At 42.5% G+C, this 17,250-nt stretch overlaps 1 protein-coding gene and 1 long non-coding RNA gene across 2 annotated transcripts; one reads left to right on the forward strand and one right to left on the reverse strand.

Annotated features, from left to right (window-relative positions):
* Positions 1 to 8,598: 8,598 nt before the first annotated feature.
* On the forward strand, positions 8,599 to 10,172 carry LOC120753920 (inositol 1,4,5-trisphosphate receptor-interacting protein-like 1; the record flags this gene model as incomplete). Its single annotated transcript, XM_040066770.1, is given in 2 exon segments — positions 8,599 to 9,925; positions 9,928 to 10,172. Coding segments are annotated over 2 exon segments (1,572 nt in total), but the record flags the coding sequence as incomplete, so codon positions are not given.
* Positions 10,173 to 10,183: 11 nt separating this feature from the next.
* On the reverse strand, positions 10,184 to 15,756 carry LOC120754379 (uncharacterized). The gene is made up of 4 exons (XR_005701410.2): positions 15,599 to 15,756; positions 14,569 to 14,630; positions 14,160 to 14,301; positions 10,184 to 10,960 (listed from the first exon to the last, which is right to left on the reverse strand). It is a non-coding gene; the product is annotated as an uncharacterized LOC120754379 (long non-coding RNA).
* Between the last annotated feature and the right edge of the window lie 1,494 nt (positions 15,757 to 17,250).

Raw genomic sequence — 17,250 nt, forward strand, 5'->3', positions numbered from 1 at the left:
ATGAAGACTCATGGCACTAAGTGGCAGAAATGTGTGAATTCCCATAGACTTCAGGTTTTCTCCAGCTGGTCTTTACCTGCTGGTCTGGAAAAGCTGCACAAGTAGTACTTACTTTGAGTGCATCATAACATTCTTGACTTTTTTCTTCTGTGATACTGTAGAAGTTTCCTTTGGACTTTTTTTTCCTGTTTGAAATACGTATTTATGATGATTAATTATATAAGCTGTGATGGGAACTGCTGCGCAGTGGGAATGAGGAACCTGAAGTGTGGAGGAAGGCATGAAATACGTTTTAAAAAACCCTTAAATCCAAAAAGAAGCGGTATGTGCCTTTCATAGCCCTGATCATATTTTTTGTATGCTATATTCCTCCCTCATCAGTATTTATCTATGTCTTATTAAACTACATATTTTTCACAGCAGAAAATATATCATCTTGTGGTTTTGAAAAAGCATTTACCATATGGAAGAAACTGCAAACATCACCATGAACCATGTTTCTTTTCAGTACTTGGATGATTTATAGTACCCACCAACACAGTTCAAGTATGGAAATGCATGCCTCTATCTATCTATCTATCTATGTTCAATTTATGTACACAGACATTTTCACATATTAAATCTTTTCTCTAACAGTTACAAAAATGTGCAGAGTGTTGATGATTTATCTAAATCAGATGATACAACTTCTCCATCTTTGGCTAATTTATGTAGCTAAACATCATACTGTATTTTCTGATTTTGGCAGGGAAGTTTAATATTTGAAATGCTTTTGGTGAATATTCAGTTACTTCATTTTTTAATTTTTTTTTTCCTATAACATCAGTTGAACTTGAGCAGTCAAATATTTCTACATTTTGCATAAGAAAAGTCCTTAAACCCACCTTCAAATGCAAGTGACAATTAACATTTCTTTATTATATTGATAATAATTTTCAATTATTGTCCCAGCTTGTCTACTGCAGAGGGAAGAGATCTGACTGAGTCTGGATCTGCTGTACAGCATTCACTAAAACGAGTGGGTGGCAGAAGGGCTCAAAAAACAGATATTAGCCAAGAAAACCTGATTTTTCTAGGCTCACAGTAGGGACAGTGGGAAAAGACACTTGGAAATTCAAAGCTGGAGCTTTGAATATCCTCAGATGCTCATAGCTGTGACAAGAAGAATATTTCTTTCTCTCTGCTGGGCACAAGAAGACCAAAAGAGGGTTTGTCTCACTGGAGTGCTGTCATCCTTTCCTGGATTTGTGAATCTCCCTTCCCTACAAAGCCAGGAATCCAGATGCCAGTTTTGCAGATCTCTGCAGTGTGAAATATGAGATGGATCCCAGGGCTCAGTTCTGGTCTCATCTTCCCCTCTCCAGCCAGAACAACTCCACCAGCAGCTCTCTGCTTGAAATGCAGTCCTTACTTCAATGCTCAGCCTGTTAAGCTATGATAGTAAAGAGACTGATACAGCCCAATTCAATTAAAGCACATTTCAAACTGGTCTGCTCTCTTAAACTAGAATGTGAGAATAGAACACTTGCAAAATGCATAATTCAAAATCAGGCATAGGGCTTATTTAAAAAAAAAAAAAAAAAATCCACAAACGTGAATTTAATTTTTTTCCTTAATTATCCAAGCAACTGCTTTAAATCTGCATCGCCATTAACAACTCCACAAAGCTTTAAAAGATGTAATACACATCATGTCAGGATCTCAAAGCACCTTATCAATGATAATGAAAAAGTGAATCTTTAAATCTTATTTCAAGTAAGTACCTGTGGCAGGCATAGTTGAGAACCTTCCATCTTCAACTGCTTGGCCCACGATGTTTCACTATACAGATCAGCAAAAGTCTGGATTCTTTTCTTTTTTCTTTTATTTTTAATATTTCAGCAAAATCAATTTAACCAGCTTCAGGGAGGTTTGATGAAAAAAGTCTTCTGCCCATGTTAAATATATTTTTATAATTGAATATGCCCATGTTTTGAGACTATTCTTAAAAATGATGGGTCTTGGTGACAAGGATATGCTATTCTGTGAAAATCTGCCCAAATTTTGACAAGTTACAAATTCTGAAAATTTTAACTTGTTCCTGCTTACATTCTTAGAGACTGGTGGCTAAATTCCTCAGAAGCTGATCGTAGTGATGCACATTCAGAATAGTATTGTTAATTTTAACTAGATGTGTAAATTATTCAGTAGAAGGTAGGGGTCTACTTATTATAAATTTGTAGCCTAGGAGGGGACTAAAAATCATTGAGTCCGTCTCACTGCTCAGGGTACGCTCAATAATACCTAAATTTACAAATTCTTACAGATGTTCCATGCTGGAGATGCCATATTTATTCTACTATTTAGTGAAATATTATCTGTACAAGGATTCATCCTAATATTGAAGATGAATCTCATGTTAAAACAGGAGCCCTTTATTTCTTGTCCTCCATTATAAATGTCAAAATCAGAATACCACTATTCTCTTTGGAGCAGAATTTCACTTTTTTTAACCCATTTTTCCATGTCAGATTAGACACTATAACTTTTCTTTCCTTACAGCTTGTTTTTTCAATGCCTCACTATTCTGACTGCTCTCCTCTGGACCACCTCCAGCTGCTTCACATTTTTGTTGTGTCCACAAGTGTACGCAGCACTTTTGCTGATGCCTCACCAGCGCTGAGCAGAGCACTCTGCACCTGCAAAGACAGCCCAGGGCAGCATCTTCCTGTTTTGCACTAGCCCAGCATTATTTCATTCTGTTCAATCAGTCTTCTAGGAAGCCTGCTAAATATTTTCCCACAGAATTGCTTTGAGAAGAGCTCCTGGTTGTCCTGTGTTTCTCCAGTTTCTTGTTCCTGTCCAAACATAGCTCTTATTTGTCTTGAATCCTATCCACACTTTTCAGATCATACATGCAATTTATCAAGACCACTGTATTTTAATCATCTCCTATACAATACTTGCCATCTCTTGCTGCTTGAAATTTTCTGCAAATTTAATAATGATTCTTTTTGTGTCATCATCCAACTCATTAATGAGTACTACAAGACTTACAGCAATCATCTGTGGACCTTCAAGGAACTCATTCTAATATTTTGAAATGATCTGTAACTGCTGCTTGAGCATGATCTGCTAATGCAACTCAGCACCTATTCTCAGTGCAACTATTTACAGGTTCACAATTTACCTTCTGCAAAACAGTTGTCTAAAGCTCAGTCTTTCTTCTTTTTTTTTTTAATATTTTTTGCCCAGGATTTTTTAAATTATTATTATTAAAATATTAACAGAACTCCAGCTTTGAAGGAGATTGAGCAGAGGTAGAGATTTCATGTTTCATTCAAATACATAATTGAGGGAAATATCCTGAGGTGTACTTTCATTAGTATTCACAGAATACTAGTAACTCAGTATCTAACAGCATCAGTGTACTGATAACTCAGTATCTAAATCTGTTAGATACTGCCCGTCTCTGTCTCTCATTGCCCTCCCGCCCAAAAGGCTTTTTCAGATTCAGCTCAGCAGCTGATGGTACTTATCATATGGAAAAGCGTAAGTATTGAAAGATGGAGAAAGAAAGTCCTTAGTATTCCATTGAGCCATCTCACTTGGAGTAAAATATTTGTATTTGCAGTGACTTAGAAATCTCGAGCGAAGTTTTGCTCCTTTAAATCACATGTCCAAATGAATAATACCCTTCATGACAGGTAGAACATATTTAGAAAAGGCTCACAGATCAGTGACATATGCAGCAACATGAAGTATTATACTAGGAAAAATTAGGACCAGCTTCAGAGATCCTTTTTGCACACAGCATTGGCTGCAGGTTAGTCTGCCAGCAATATCAAATTATTTTTCTCTCTGACTGACCCTGCCAATGACAGTTTTTAGTGTCTCTACACTGCATTGCTAGTTACAATCACTGGACTGTAGAAGGAGCTTCCAAAAATGCAAAACCTATAACCACAAAGAAAACATGAGAGATGAAAACACAGATGAGAGAGACTAATAAAATTTCACTTTCCATCTTTGTGACCCATTCACTTGCTGCCTTGCACCATCAGTTCATGGTTAAAATGTAATTCAATGTAGGGTGATATCAACCTAATGTTCACCTGCTTGTCCTGAAGTTATTTTTTTTCACCACTCTAGTGTTTAAAGCCTGTAAAAGACTAACATTTAAAAAGATTTCCTTGCAGATCTTGAAGTTTTAGCTATTGCAGTTTAAGAAGAAAATTTTGGCAATATTTTAGCAGCTTGCTTTATTAGTGAGTTTCAAATAGCTGGAAATTATCTGGTTTTAATATAGCATTTAGACGCATTTCCACACTGAAAGCATTTTTGGTGCAAGCCAGATTAAGGTTTTAAACAGTCTTAGGCAGGGAAAAATACCATGGGGGGATATAGAGGCCATGGGAACATTCTGTAATCTTAAACCACACATTCTCTAGCCCACAAATTTACACAGAGAACACTTCTACGGCAACTGCCAAAAAATATCCAGAGCCAGTGAAAAAGAATGGAGAGTAAAATACTCTTTTGAGTAAAATACTCTCTGCCACCTGGTTGTTGCAATTCATGTAAAAACCACTCCTTCGGGAAAATTTCCCAGAGTATCACAGGCTTTACTCAATCTCTTCTTCCTTCAGTGCTTCTGCCTTAGTTTTAACAGGTTCTACAGATTCTGAAAATACTGAGGTATGTAGGCTATCACCATCTTCTATTTTGCACAATTTCATTCTTAAGAAGAAAATTGCAATGTCTCTTTTGTGAGAAATTAGCATCCCCACTTCAACCTGGGCTTTCATATATCTGGGATATTGTATGTAAGCTGCTGTTTATTGCAATTAAAACTCTCCAGAAACAAAGACCACAGCTAATTCTGTGTTCCATCAGGATTCCTATTCTTATTCTATCTTTCTTTGGTAAACAAATGCTATGCTGTTCACCATAATTTTTTCCTGCCTTTTATTTTTTAAAACCAGGTAGTTCTATTCTTAATTAAGTCTATTTACTGAAGCTCAGTCTGAATGACACCTTTCATTCATTCATTCATTCTCTATTGCCATGATACAGCTGCTCTCCTCAGATGTGTCTTGGTTTTGAAAGACAGCTGTAAAGGAAAGCTAGAGCCTCCCTTGAATAGGAGAATGTAAACCCCCTTCCCTTCAAATTGTTATAATTTTGCAATTAGGGGCTTTCAGGCAAAGCTATGGGAATAGGAGTAGCAGTTCTTTACTAGGAATATTAAAAAAAAAAAAAAAAAAAAAAAAAAAAAAAAAAAAAAAGGCAGCAAGGAAGCAATCAAAAATCCTGGAAAAACCTTGACAGAGTCAGGAATATGACCTGGCACCCTGTTGGTCAGGGTGTTGGAAGCAGTCCAAATAAATCCTCCTGGAGTAACAGATGTGGTTCTGTGAAGTAGAGATGGTCCTGTAGAAAGTCCAGTGGTGATGAGATGGGTCCAGTCTTCCTCTGGGAATCCAGTGCAAAAACCAGATACCTTGTGTCCTTCTGTCCCAGTTTTTATCTAGCTAGGAACAGTTGGCTCCTCCCTCACTGTATGGAGCATCTCACAATGGGATGGTGGACTGTGTCATGTCGTTGGTGGGCCCTAATGGCCCATTATCAGAAGATGTCCCCCTGGAGAACAGAGGGGGGGTGAAAGAGATAAGAAACACTGACCCACCTGGATTTAATGGCTGGGCCATTATCAGAAGGCATCCGCCCCTCTCCCCTGCTGGAGTTACAAGAGAAGGATAAAACATCTCCCTATAAACAGTTTTCAATGGATGAAATAGAATACACATTTTTAGATTACATAATCCAAGGCAAGATGTTACCCTGTTCACGTGCCCTCCCACCCCCACTGCCCATCACCAAGGGTTGGCTCTGACCCTCCAAATCTAGATAAAAGCATGGACTCCCATTCTGACACTCCTATGCATCATGTCAGGACTTCAGATAGACCACAGGGGGTGGCACAGCACCACCCTTTGCTTTCTGTCTATCAGACACCTTAATAAATGCAGGAACGTTCAGATAAAAGGAGATCCCCTGAACACTTTTGTTGCTTGCTGTGTGAAGTGCTCAGTTTTTCAACCAACTGTCATATTCTCATACTTGCCAGAACTGTGCCACCTATATCCTGTAAGTTATTTATTACATTAAGTTAGCATGGAATGATGCATTTCTCTGAAAAGAAACGGGAAGATGTGCATCATGTTCACAGGAAAACTGCTAAGTCTGCTGCTGATGGCACAAGAAAATAGCACATGTTTCAATTCTGGCACTAGAAAAGCTTACACATTGATTTTCTTTACAGTCCAGAAATTGTAGCAACATTCCAAAACACAGATTGAGTCTAGGCTTGCAAAATTCAAATTCTGAATTCAGAATACACAATTCATATATGAACTACAGCTCATAAATACAGAGCAAATAAATGCAGTAAATACATAATTCAGAAATACAGTTCATAAACACAAACTTCATAGTTCCTATTCCCCCACACCAAACTACTGTGTGCTGTCTGCAATGCTCATTTGTACAGAACAATCCTGAGGAGGCCAGGCAAGGAGCCTGGAACTCAGCATTCATGTTACTGCCCGGATATTGAATGCCCTCCATATCTGAGAGTCCATTCCCTCGGGGAGTTGCTGCTGCCCCCTCTGGGAGCTTCTCTCAGAACAAAATCGCCAATAAAAGTTGTGCTAGAACAAATGCCGTGTCTGTGAGTATTGGTGCATCACTTTGTTGGGAATTGTGGGAAGAGAGTGCTGCAGGAGAACTGCATTTTGCAGCAGAACCAATGCTCTGGTGGGCTCTAGCTTCTCTGATGCTGTAAATACGACTCTCCCACATATCCATGCTCCTGCCTGGGGGCAGTTGGGAAAATTTGTCACCCCTTAGTGCTGTGCACAACAGATGAACAGTCCTGTACAGCACATGGAGCAGACAACCCTGGACAAGATCTGCATGGCCTGGGGATCCATGCTCAGAAATATCTTGCAGCAGCGGCAGGTATGGGCTCTTATTCTACTCTATGTCCTACTCTTAGGGCTCTGCTGGAGCCTCAAGAAATGGAGTTGTCAGTATGTCAGCAGCAGTTAGAAGAAATGCACCAGCAGTGACACTGTAATCTGGGATTGGGGAATTCCGAGGACCTGAGAAACAGACCGGATCCAGGAAATGCAAAGTAGTTAAAGCTGTCCCACACCACACACCACAACCCATCTTAGAACCAGTGCCAAGAAAGCACCTCAGGAGCTGGCAATTGGAGATTCTTTAATGAGAGATGCCACAGTACCTGTTTGCCATTCAAGTAATGTCTGCAAGTTAGTTTGCTGCCCAGCAGGAGGGCAAAAACATGATAGCATTGAGAGGATATGAAGCTTGCTGAATCATCGAGTTTATCATCCACTCCTATTTGGCAATGCATAGTCTAAAGATAGTGTGAAAAGGCAACTTAACATCAGAGACCATATGCAGAATGAAGATATGATGAGTATAGGCCAGGTTGTCCCCTAATCTCCAAGTCAATGGGGACAGGTCGTCAGGAAGGAGGAAATGAACTGAACAGAAAATGCAAAAGATGATTTTTGCCCTGTGTTCCCCTTGCACTCTCAGGTCACGCTGGCCATTTCACTCAGCCTCTGAAACTCCCTGGCAGCTCTGGCTGGGCAGGGACCGAGGCAGGGGCACCACTGCTGGGCCTCCTTTTGTTCACTAGGGAGACAATGAAGACCCTGCTCATCCCAGGCACTCTCCAGCAGGGCTTTGGCACTGCAGAAATGAACTTGTTGGACATACAGGACACTGTGCTCTATCAACAGTGAGAGTTGCCTACTGGAAATCACCACCACACCTGATCATCACCCCTGGGAAATGTCTCTGGGGAATCAAGGTCCTCTCGCAGGGGCACAGAAGTAACAGAGATCCTGCCATGGAGAAGCCCCAGTTCACCACCAGGATATTCACCACTACACACCATGGAGTGTCACCCAGGTCCCAAGAGCACCCCCACAAGCACACAGGTCAGCACTGAGGCAACCAGTTCCATCTCACAGCAGGAGATTTCCAGGAACAAAGCATTCATGAGTCATGTCACCCAATTTCATGTTGAAAAGGCTTTGGAGCGGGGGGTTTCTGCCTGTTTTGTCAAGGGAACCTCCAGGGGTCCCTTACGAGCTGTGGGCCTGCTCTTGGCATGTCTTTGGTTGCCCAGGGTCCTTATGAGTCTCATTGCTGAGGGAGAGCGGGGCTGGCCTGGCTGGGATGCATTCTGGCACCTGTGACATCAGCGCCAGTGTCTCAATGGGGGCAGCTACCAACAGAAGCAGCAGGTAATGCTGGCCCAGTACAGCCTCGGCGACAGGAGGCTGTGTTGAATGCTCAGCGAGGGCCACGGCACAAACACAAGTACTCAGGGAGCTGCTTCCAGAGACCAGTCTCTCACGGGAGTGCCTTTGGCAGGGCACAGCTCTTGCAGCCTGCCAGCTGCCTGGCCCCCTCTTTCCTGCCTGCAGATCCCTGGGGCTCCTGTGCCAACTTCCCCCTCAGTACCTCCCTCATATCCCCACTCAACCCCTGTCAGCTCCTTAGGCCATACTTGCCCTTATGGTCCTTCTCTTGCTTGTGCAAGGCCTCATCCAGTACCCGCAGCAGGCCGGCGATGGGCTGGATGAGGCCACGCGGGAGCGCATGCAGCAGCGGGCTGAGTATCTGAACCGGCAGATGAGTCAGCTGCTTCAGGAGCTGGAGCAGAAGAACCCGGAGCAGAGTGCTGGGGCCTGGGGAGCCCTGCTCATGTGGCAGTTCTGGGCTCTGACTGGAATCCTCACCCTTCTCTTGGCACTGTGGTTTGGACTCAGGAAAATTAGACGTGATCCAGACAACAGTGGCTACAAGGACAGGTCCAGCATCAACCTGGTGGAGGAGGAGGATGAAGAAGAAGGACACGACATCATTGCAAAGAAAGAAATAGAAAGCAACAACACAAACGTGGAAGAAGACAGTAAGGATGGAAATGAAGAGGGCAGCAATGATGACGCAAGGGCGGAAGGCCATGCTGGAAATGAAGCAAAAGAAGGCTATGACGATGCAAAGGAAGAAGTAAACCATGATAAGAAGGGGGAGGAAGTCAGTGCTGCTGCAAATGAAGAAGACAAACATGGTGCAAACAAAGAAGACGATGACCACAACATCAACAGGAACCTCAGAATCCTCTTAGAGGAGCACATACAGTTGCCGGTTCTGGATGTGGACAGAGGTTGCTCGGTGATAATGGACCTGATGGACAAACTCACACACATCTTCAGACAAGGCTTGTCCAACAGCTTCTACCCAGTGCCACAACAAGCCATTGGAGTGGGCAGCACTTTTGAAGGCTGGAGTCACCATGCACAAGACATTGTGTATCATGTGCTTGTGCCCCTGAGCCCCCCTCCAGGACATGCCTTCCACCTGGAGCTGGACACCACAGCGATGAAGCTCCAGAGGATCTTCCGTGTCCGTGTGGCGCTGATGTGCACTTGCACGAGGGAGCAGCTGGGGGAGGACATGTTATGCTTCCTCCACCACCCCGAGGAGGAGCTGAGAAGGAGACAGGACCCGAGCCTCCTGCACACCCTCTGCACTGGCACCTATCTAGATGTGGAGAAAACTGTCCATTGGTTCTATCGATTCATCAGAGTAGCCTGGCTGCTCCTGCCTCAATCCCGCCACTGGTGTTTAATGTTGCAGCCCTCCAGCCGCTCCTGTAAATTTCAGCTAAGCAAAGACAGTGAAAGCTTCATGGCTGAGATCATCTTTGGAGTGCAGCAAGGAGACTCAGGTATCTTTGTGGGCAGTCAGCCTGCAGAAGCAGGCAGCCCAAGCACAGCATGGCTTGAGACTTATGCCATGGCAAATGCAAAATTCTTCAGCCACATTTCGAGGCAGGCCTCCAGGACAGCTGGCACTGCAAGTGCCTGCAGCTCCTCACACGCTTCCTGATGGGTGCAGGCTTTTCCAGCTATGCCTTGAAGACCGTGGTGATGCACCTCCTGAACACTGTACCCCTGACACAGTGGCGCAGGGGGGATTTCCAGCAGCCACTGATGGATATCCTCAAGTACCTCCACTGCTCACTGGAGACAAAACAACTCCACCACTTTGTCATAGGCAATGAGAGGTTTCCTATGGACATCAGCTTCCCCTCCGGCTTCCGGCTGGCCAAACTGCCCAACCTCTTCCAGCACCTGGTGAGCAATCCGGATGCCCACAGGAAGGCCATGCAAGAGTACGTTTGTCTGCTACATCGACTCAAACAGCTGCTGATCCACAGCAGTTGAAAGAGATCCCCACATGCAGAGCTGCATTTGGGGGGCCGCTTGACACACCCTGTATATATTAATGTCCCGTATTTAGCGCATTTAACTATATACTAATGCCTGGTCATTAGTGCCCTTTTCTATACTTACTAGTACCCTGCAACTAGTGCATTTACTATACAGATTAGGACCTCTAGTCAGTGAATTTCCTATAGACATTGGGACACTCTAGTCGCTGCTTTTACTAAATATATTTTAATACCTTCACGTTAGTGCACTCAGCAATCCCAACCCTTCTTAGTTATTGCTAGAATAAACTGGACCATTCCATTATCTGGACTGTTCAATCTCTTCTTGAACTTGACCAGACCTAGCATATTTGTAAATTCCACCGGCTGTCAATTTGTGACTGTCTGGGAGGAGGCGCTGTTATTAGCAAGCCTTTTTTAACAGACATGCACAATTCTCACTCCACCTTGCTCCTCTCAGTGGTCTCTCTGGTGCAGCAGCCACTGAACATCATGGTGGCTACAAAGATGATTTTTGCCGTGTTCCCGTTGCACTCTCAGGCCATGCTGGCCGTTTCACTTGGCTTCTGAAACTCCCTGGCAGCTCTGGCTGGGCAGGGACTGAGGCAGGGGCACCACTGCTGGGCCTCCTTGTGTTCACTAGGGAGACAATGAAGACTCTCTTCATCCCAGGCACTCTCCAGCAGGGCTTTGGCACTGCAGAAATGAACTTGTTGGACATACAGAACACTGTGCTCTATCAACAGTGGGAGTTGCCTACTGGAAATCACCACCACACCTGATCATCACCCCTGGGAAATGTCTCTGGGGAATCAAGGTCCTCTCGCAGGGGCACAGAAGTCACAGAGATCCTGCCATGGAGAAGCCCCAGTTCACCACCAGGATATTCACCACTACACACCATGGAGTGTCACCCAGGTCCCAAGAGCACCCCCACAAGCACACAGGTCAGCACTGAGGCAACCAGTTCCATCTCACAGCAGGAGATTTCCAGGAACAAAGCTGTCCTGGTTTACGGCATATTTGGGAGAAAACCCTTGAATGGGGTCCCTCTGGGGTGCAAACCCAAATGGTCACTCCCCCTAACTGGTCCGGGAAGAACTTCCTTGGAGAAAATTGGAAAAAACGTTTTAGTTAACAAACCAAGTGCCTACAAGTATAAATGATGAATAATATGAATAATAAAACCTCTCATTCTGGAGTGAGAAGGTAAATTGAGAAAGTTCTTGCTGTAGGTGTAGCTTGGCTCTTTCTCAGTCTCTTATTAATTCCAGTCTCTCCAGCACTGCTGGAAAATGCTGAAGGGTCTGGTGGGCCACAGGTGCTAGCTCAGTGCTCCCCTGGTTTTTTTTTCAGTCTAGAGGAGGTTTAAACAGGCCCCAGAAAAAGGAAAAACAAAACAAAACAAAAAAACAGTCCAGGGAACTTCTCTGCCCTATCTCACTAAAACTAACTACAAGCAAAAAGATCTCTATCCTGCAGTCTCTCTGAGCCTTATCCAAACACCCAGTTCGGAGAAGAATGTGGAGGAGTCAGGCAGTTTTTTCAAAACAAACTCAGCACTTCTTCTCTCCCCACTTCACTTTCAAAACCAGTCTTAAAGGTTCAGATCACAATATACAGCACAAACAGATCAGACGACTGGGGATACAAGCATCATAAAATCACGCTAGGACATTCCACCCCTTATCCCCATATTGTCATCTTACTAAAACTAATATATATTCTAGCTCTACACACATATGCATTATACATCTATATACATATACATCTATTCATATAAAAACAATATACAGTGTACAGCTATATACAGACAATGGCAGTGATATTCAGCAGTGATATTTACACACGGTTCTCACCTAACAGTCAGATTTTCCTGTGGTACACATCGTGTGGTTCTATCTTTCTGCATTATCCATCATGTGCAACCTGGCCCTTGAGTAAAGACAATCCCTCAAATGGGTTTGTCTGTATGCAAAGCAGAATTGATCAAAACTGTCTTTTTTTAATAAACCTTTTACATGTACTACTGGGACTTTATCTACTGTATGTAGAAGCTTAAGTTGGGTAGGGCTTGCTCTGTTTGTGGAACTTTAGGTGTTAACTAACTAGGTGGCTTTTGCCGGATGCTGCTCTTAATTTTTGAAAGACCCCCCACCCAATGCTTTTAAGGTGGTTTTTAACAGTCTATTGTATCTCTCCACTTTCTCTGCAGCTGGTGTGCAGTAGGGTATATGGTACACCCACTTAATGCTATGTTCTTTAGCCTAGTTGATGATAAGGCTGTTCTTGAAATGAGTCTCATTGTCTGATTTAATTTTCTCAGGGGTACCATGCTTCTAAAGAACTTGCTTTTTAAGGCTTAGAATGGTGTTACAGGCCATAGCATGAGGCACAGGATACGTCTCCAGCCATCCTGTGGTGGCTTTTACTATTGTGAGTATATAGTGCTTACCTTGGCATGTCTGGGGTAGTGTAATATAATCAATCTGCCAGGCTTCCCCATACTTATATTTGGACCACTGCCTGCTATACCATAGGGGCTTCACCCGCTTGGCCTGCTTGATCACAGCACACGTCTCACAGTCATGGATAACCTCAGAAATACTGTCCATGGTTAGATCTACCTCCTGGTCTCGTGCCTACTTATAGGTGGCATCTCTACCTTGATGACCTGAGGCATCATGAGCCTACTGAGCTAGGAAGAACTCTCCCTTGTGTTGCCAGTTTAAGTCTATCTTTGACACCAGTTGTCAATTTGTGACTGGCTGTTAGTAGGTGCTGTTATTAGCAAGTCTTTTTTAACAAACACGCACAATTCTCATTCCCCATTGCTTTTGTTGTAATTTGCACAGGCTGTCCACGTCTCCTAAGTTTACTTGGCATAGCTTCCTTGTCTTCCTCAAGCAGGGGAGATGGAAACCTTATCCAGCTCTTTGGACAAGCGTGGCAACTCTGTGAAGTTTTTGATGCTCTGGCTACAAACAGTACAGCATGGGCAAGACCAGAACATAGAGATATAAATCTAAAGCTATTGTTCTTCCAGAGCAAAAATTAAACCCTTACAGCACAGTCATTTTAATGACTGAAGCAAGGCAATATATTCTGTAGTCATGTCAAGATGATAAAGTGCTAGATATGAAGATCCTCCACTGCAGAGCATCAGTCTCAGCCCTCTATAGAAAGGTGAGTAGAAGCACAGGCAGCATCTGCCAAGCTGATCCCCCTCTCATGTCAGCAGCGAGCTGCTCATTAAAGCTCACTTTAAAAGCAAGAAATCAATAATTAGAAAAAACCTCAAACCTTCTATGTGTTGTCACAACTAAGTGGGATTGGTATCTGCAGCCTCTCAAACTCATGGCTTCCCATAAATAGCAAGAGAAGGGATTTTTTAAAATCAGTCTTCAAATCACACAACACACTGTTTAATAATTTCCAGGGTTTTCAAAGAGGATGGATCCTGATACAACCTCACCGGTCACAACACCAGTCGTGGTCATCCAGTTACTTAAATGCCTCAAGGAAAGCAACTGGAGCTTTGTTAGTGATTGCTGGGCTTGAACTCCTCAAAGCTCCTGAAGACAGGTTACTCATGATATAGATAAAAGTATCTACTTCTCTCTTATTTTTTCATTGGTTGTCCTCCTGTTCTTTCAGCACTCCCCTGTTACTGCACTCGGGAAGCTTGCACAGAACTCACAGGAAACTCCTCTCTATTATTTGACATCCTGCACACCATATACACTGTACCTCATCTTCTCAGCAAAATACACAGACTTCACCTCCTCCATCTGTTATCAAAGGGAAATCTTACCATTCTCCAAATGGTTTTTATTACCTGTTTTTAAGGCATTCTCTGTTTCATGGATATATTTTGATGGGTAGCCAGAACTGAAGGCTGCATCCTGCGAGAAGACAAGGTATTTTTCCAGTGGCAGCTGTATTCTTCATCCTCCCAGGGGCAGTGGCTGTGTTTTCTGCTAGTTAATATATTAAATATACATATATATACACACACATATTTTTCAGAACGTGATTTTTTTTTCTGGTTCCCAATCCCTGTCTTCCCAGTCCCAGAGGAAGTTTTCTCTACCAGATATAGGGAGAAACCTGGGAGCAGCTAAGATGGAGCAACAAGAAAAAGGGACTTCAGAGCCATGAGAAGCAGTATCACATCCCCTCCTTGCTGTGCTGCAGCTCCTCCAGAGATGCCATATCCCTGGGACATTGGCCAAACTTCCACTTACCTTGCAGAGACTGGCAAACCCCACACATTGCCTGACCTAATGGAGAACATCAGCAGCTCTGCCTGCCAAAAAGCAACAAGTTTTTGGCTGTTGGTATGAGTCCTCCACTACTGGAACCAAATCTCTTTGGCCTGAATGAGATTCCTTGTGTCTAAAGAGAAGGGGGTTAAATGATTGCTAATGGCAGAAACACAGTCATGCTCACCATTAACTATTTTGAGGATGAATAAATCCAACTACTCCCAGAAAAGCTGCAGTTAACTATTTCTGAAACTATTTCCTTTCTTTATATCAACAGGAAAATAACTTTTCTCTCCTTGATATGAGAAGTTGAGCATTTTAATTTGTAATGTCACAGAAAGAAATATCTTAGAATAAAACTTCAGTGTCCCATACTGTGCTAGATCTGTGAAGAAATAAATTTTCAAAAGAACTTTCTGTGCTTTTATAATGGGTGGGAATATTTCTTTAGTACTTCAAGTAGCTGGGGAAAAGAAAACCCTCTCCCTCTTTTCCCTTCAGGGCCCCCAAATCCCATCCAAAAAGGGTAAATATAAAACCATCAGAAATAAAGATTCATTTTCTAACATGCTTTATTACTTATAGGGACAGACCAGTTATCTTTTCCTTGAATTTATTTGTGGATTAATTAAACATAGCATGTATTAGACATTATATGTCTGTCTTCTAGAGAAGCTAAAAACTGGAATACACATGTATTCCATTCTGATCATTCTTGGACAACATATCAAAAAATAGGTTCCCAAGGGGAGCAGTAGAACCTAAAAGATCAGAGAACCCTTTCCTAATGTTGCAGTTCCTACAGGGGCTTGCAAAACCTGTCTCACCATACAGAAGGCAGATTGAGAACCTGCCATAAGCCTTACTCTTCCTCTGATTCAATGTTGCTTTGACATTTTGCAAAGCATTGAGCCGAAAGAAACTAAAATTGCTTTTCTGCTTGCTGAAGACATGTATCAACAGTGTATTGTCAGAGCAAACTAAGGATGAGAAATGGCTGTATTCTTACCTCACAGACATCCTTCATCCAGAATACATCTCCATCTTCTTGAAGTGCAAGAATGCACTTGAAAACAGAGCAAGAGGAAAAAACATAGGCAACAAGGAATATTATAAGATGACCTCATTTAAAAAGGAGCATCTTAACCCAACTCTGGTCCAAGGAGAGAACAGGTGTATTGGCCCAAATGAAATGCAGCAGCAACTGCAGCAGGTGAGATTCCACTGTGGCATTCGGCTGAAGCAGCATGGGCTGGGAAATACAAGCTGATGACTGTCCTGATACATATCACCTTGCCCAAATGAAAGGCTCGTTAACCCCAACAAGAAATAACTGAGGTTTTTTCATTTACTCAAAATGCATGCACCAGAGGAGTGGCTTGAGGACCGGATTTGTTTGCTTGATTTTCATTCAGGAAAGGATGACACAAGTACAGAAAATTGTTATGGCTGATAACTACTAGTTTTGATTTGTACAAAGACGTAAACCTCCATGCTCCAGGGAAAAGTCTTTGCCTTCAGATGTTGCTACTGGTCAGAGCTGCAGGGTCTCACTATGCTCACAGTGCCTTGGCCCTGTGAAACTGGGCCCTTCCCAGGCACAGCAGATACACCTAGTGCCACACCTCTCCAAACTCAGCCCCTGCAATGCAGATACATGTAGGTACACACTCTGGCTACTCTTTTGTCCTATTCAAGGCCTGCAACAATCATGACGTAAGCAGTCATAAATACTTAATAATAGTCATAAAAACTGCTCGAACAGGCACAATATTGGACAACAACAATATTGAAGATATCATCTCTCCAAAACTGGAACTGTAGAGAAAGAGGTAGATAAGTATTGCTGACAAAAATCCCCTTAGCCTGGTGATAGTTTTGTACAGGGGATGTGTTGAGCAACTGTTTAAAGATGTGTTGAGCAACTGTTTAAATGTTCAACTTATGCAAGGTGAGCTAGGTGCCAAACAGCACTGTGTGGAACACTGGGGACACCAGCAGTTTTGGCCATCTCTGGTAAAAGCAGAACCGATAATTTAAACAGTCCTGTATTTTCTTCTAACTTTGTTTTAATAGCTAAAGCCCTGCAGAACATAATTAATGCTTATATATCCACTCTTGAGAGCAAATTAATCAGTTCCTCAGAAAGACCATTAAGATTTTTGCCTCTGTGCATAGTAACCAATTATGAATCCAAGATTCACAGCTATTAGCTTCACCTAGAAATTCAGAAGCTGCCAATATATTAATTGCAATTTAATAAAGAAAGAACAAAAAATGGACAAATTAATTCAGATAGAATAATAAATTAATTTTGATGAAATATTTAGAAATAGAACAATAAGAAGTAGGAATGTCTAAGTGTCTCTCTCCTTCAAGTAGTTTTCACCTCATTTGGACTGACTTGGTATATCCATTTTATTCCAGAGAAATATCCCCATGATTCCAAAGTAGGATGGATTGTGCTTTTAACTGTACACTGCACAATTTACATGCCATAGACAGCATAAAGAATAGCTTTGACAGTGTGTTTCTTGCTCTGTGTTTAGGGATTCTGTGGTCTCCAGGAATCCAAGTTACTAATAGTAACAATTGAAGCACTGAATCACAGAAAAATAGGAAGAAATTCAATAGATGTTGGAGGATCTGTCTCAAATAAGA

This window comes from Hirundo rustica, chromosome 6 (genome assembly GCF_015227805.2).
Source record: "Hirundo rustica isolate bHirRus1 chromosome 6, bHirRus1.pri.v3, whole genome shotgun sequence".
Taxonomy (NCBI): domain Eukaryota; kingdom Metazoa; phylum Chordata; class Aves; order Passeriformes; family Hirundinidae; genus Hirundo; species Hirundo rustica.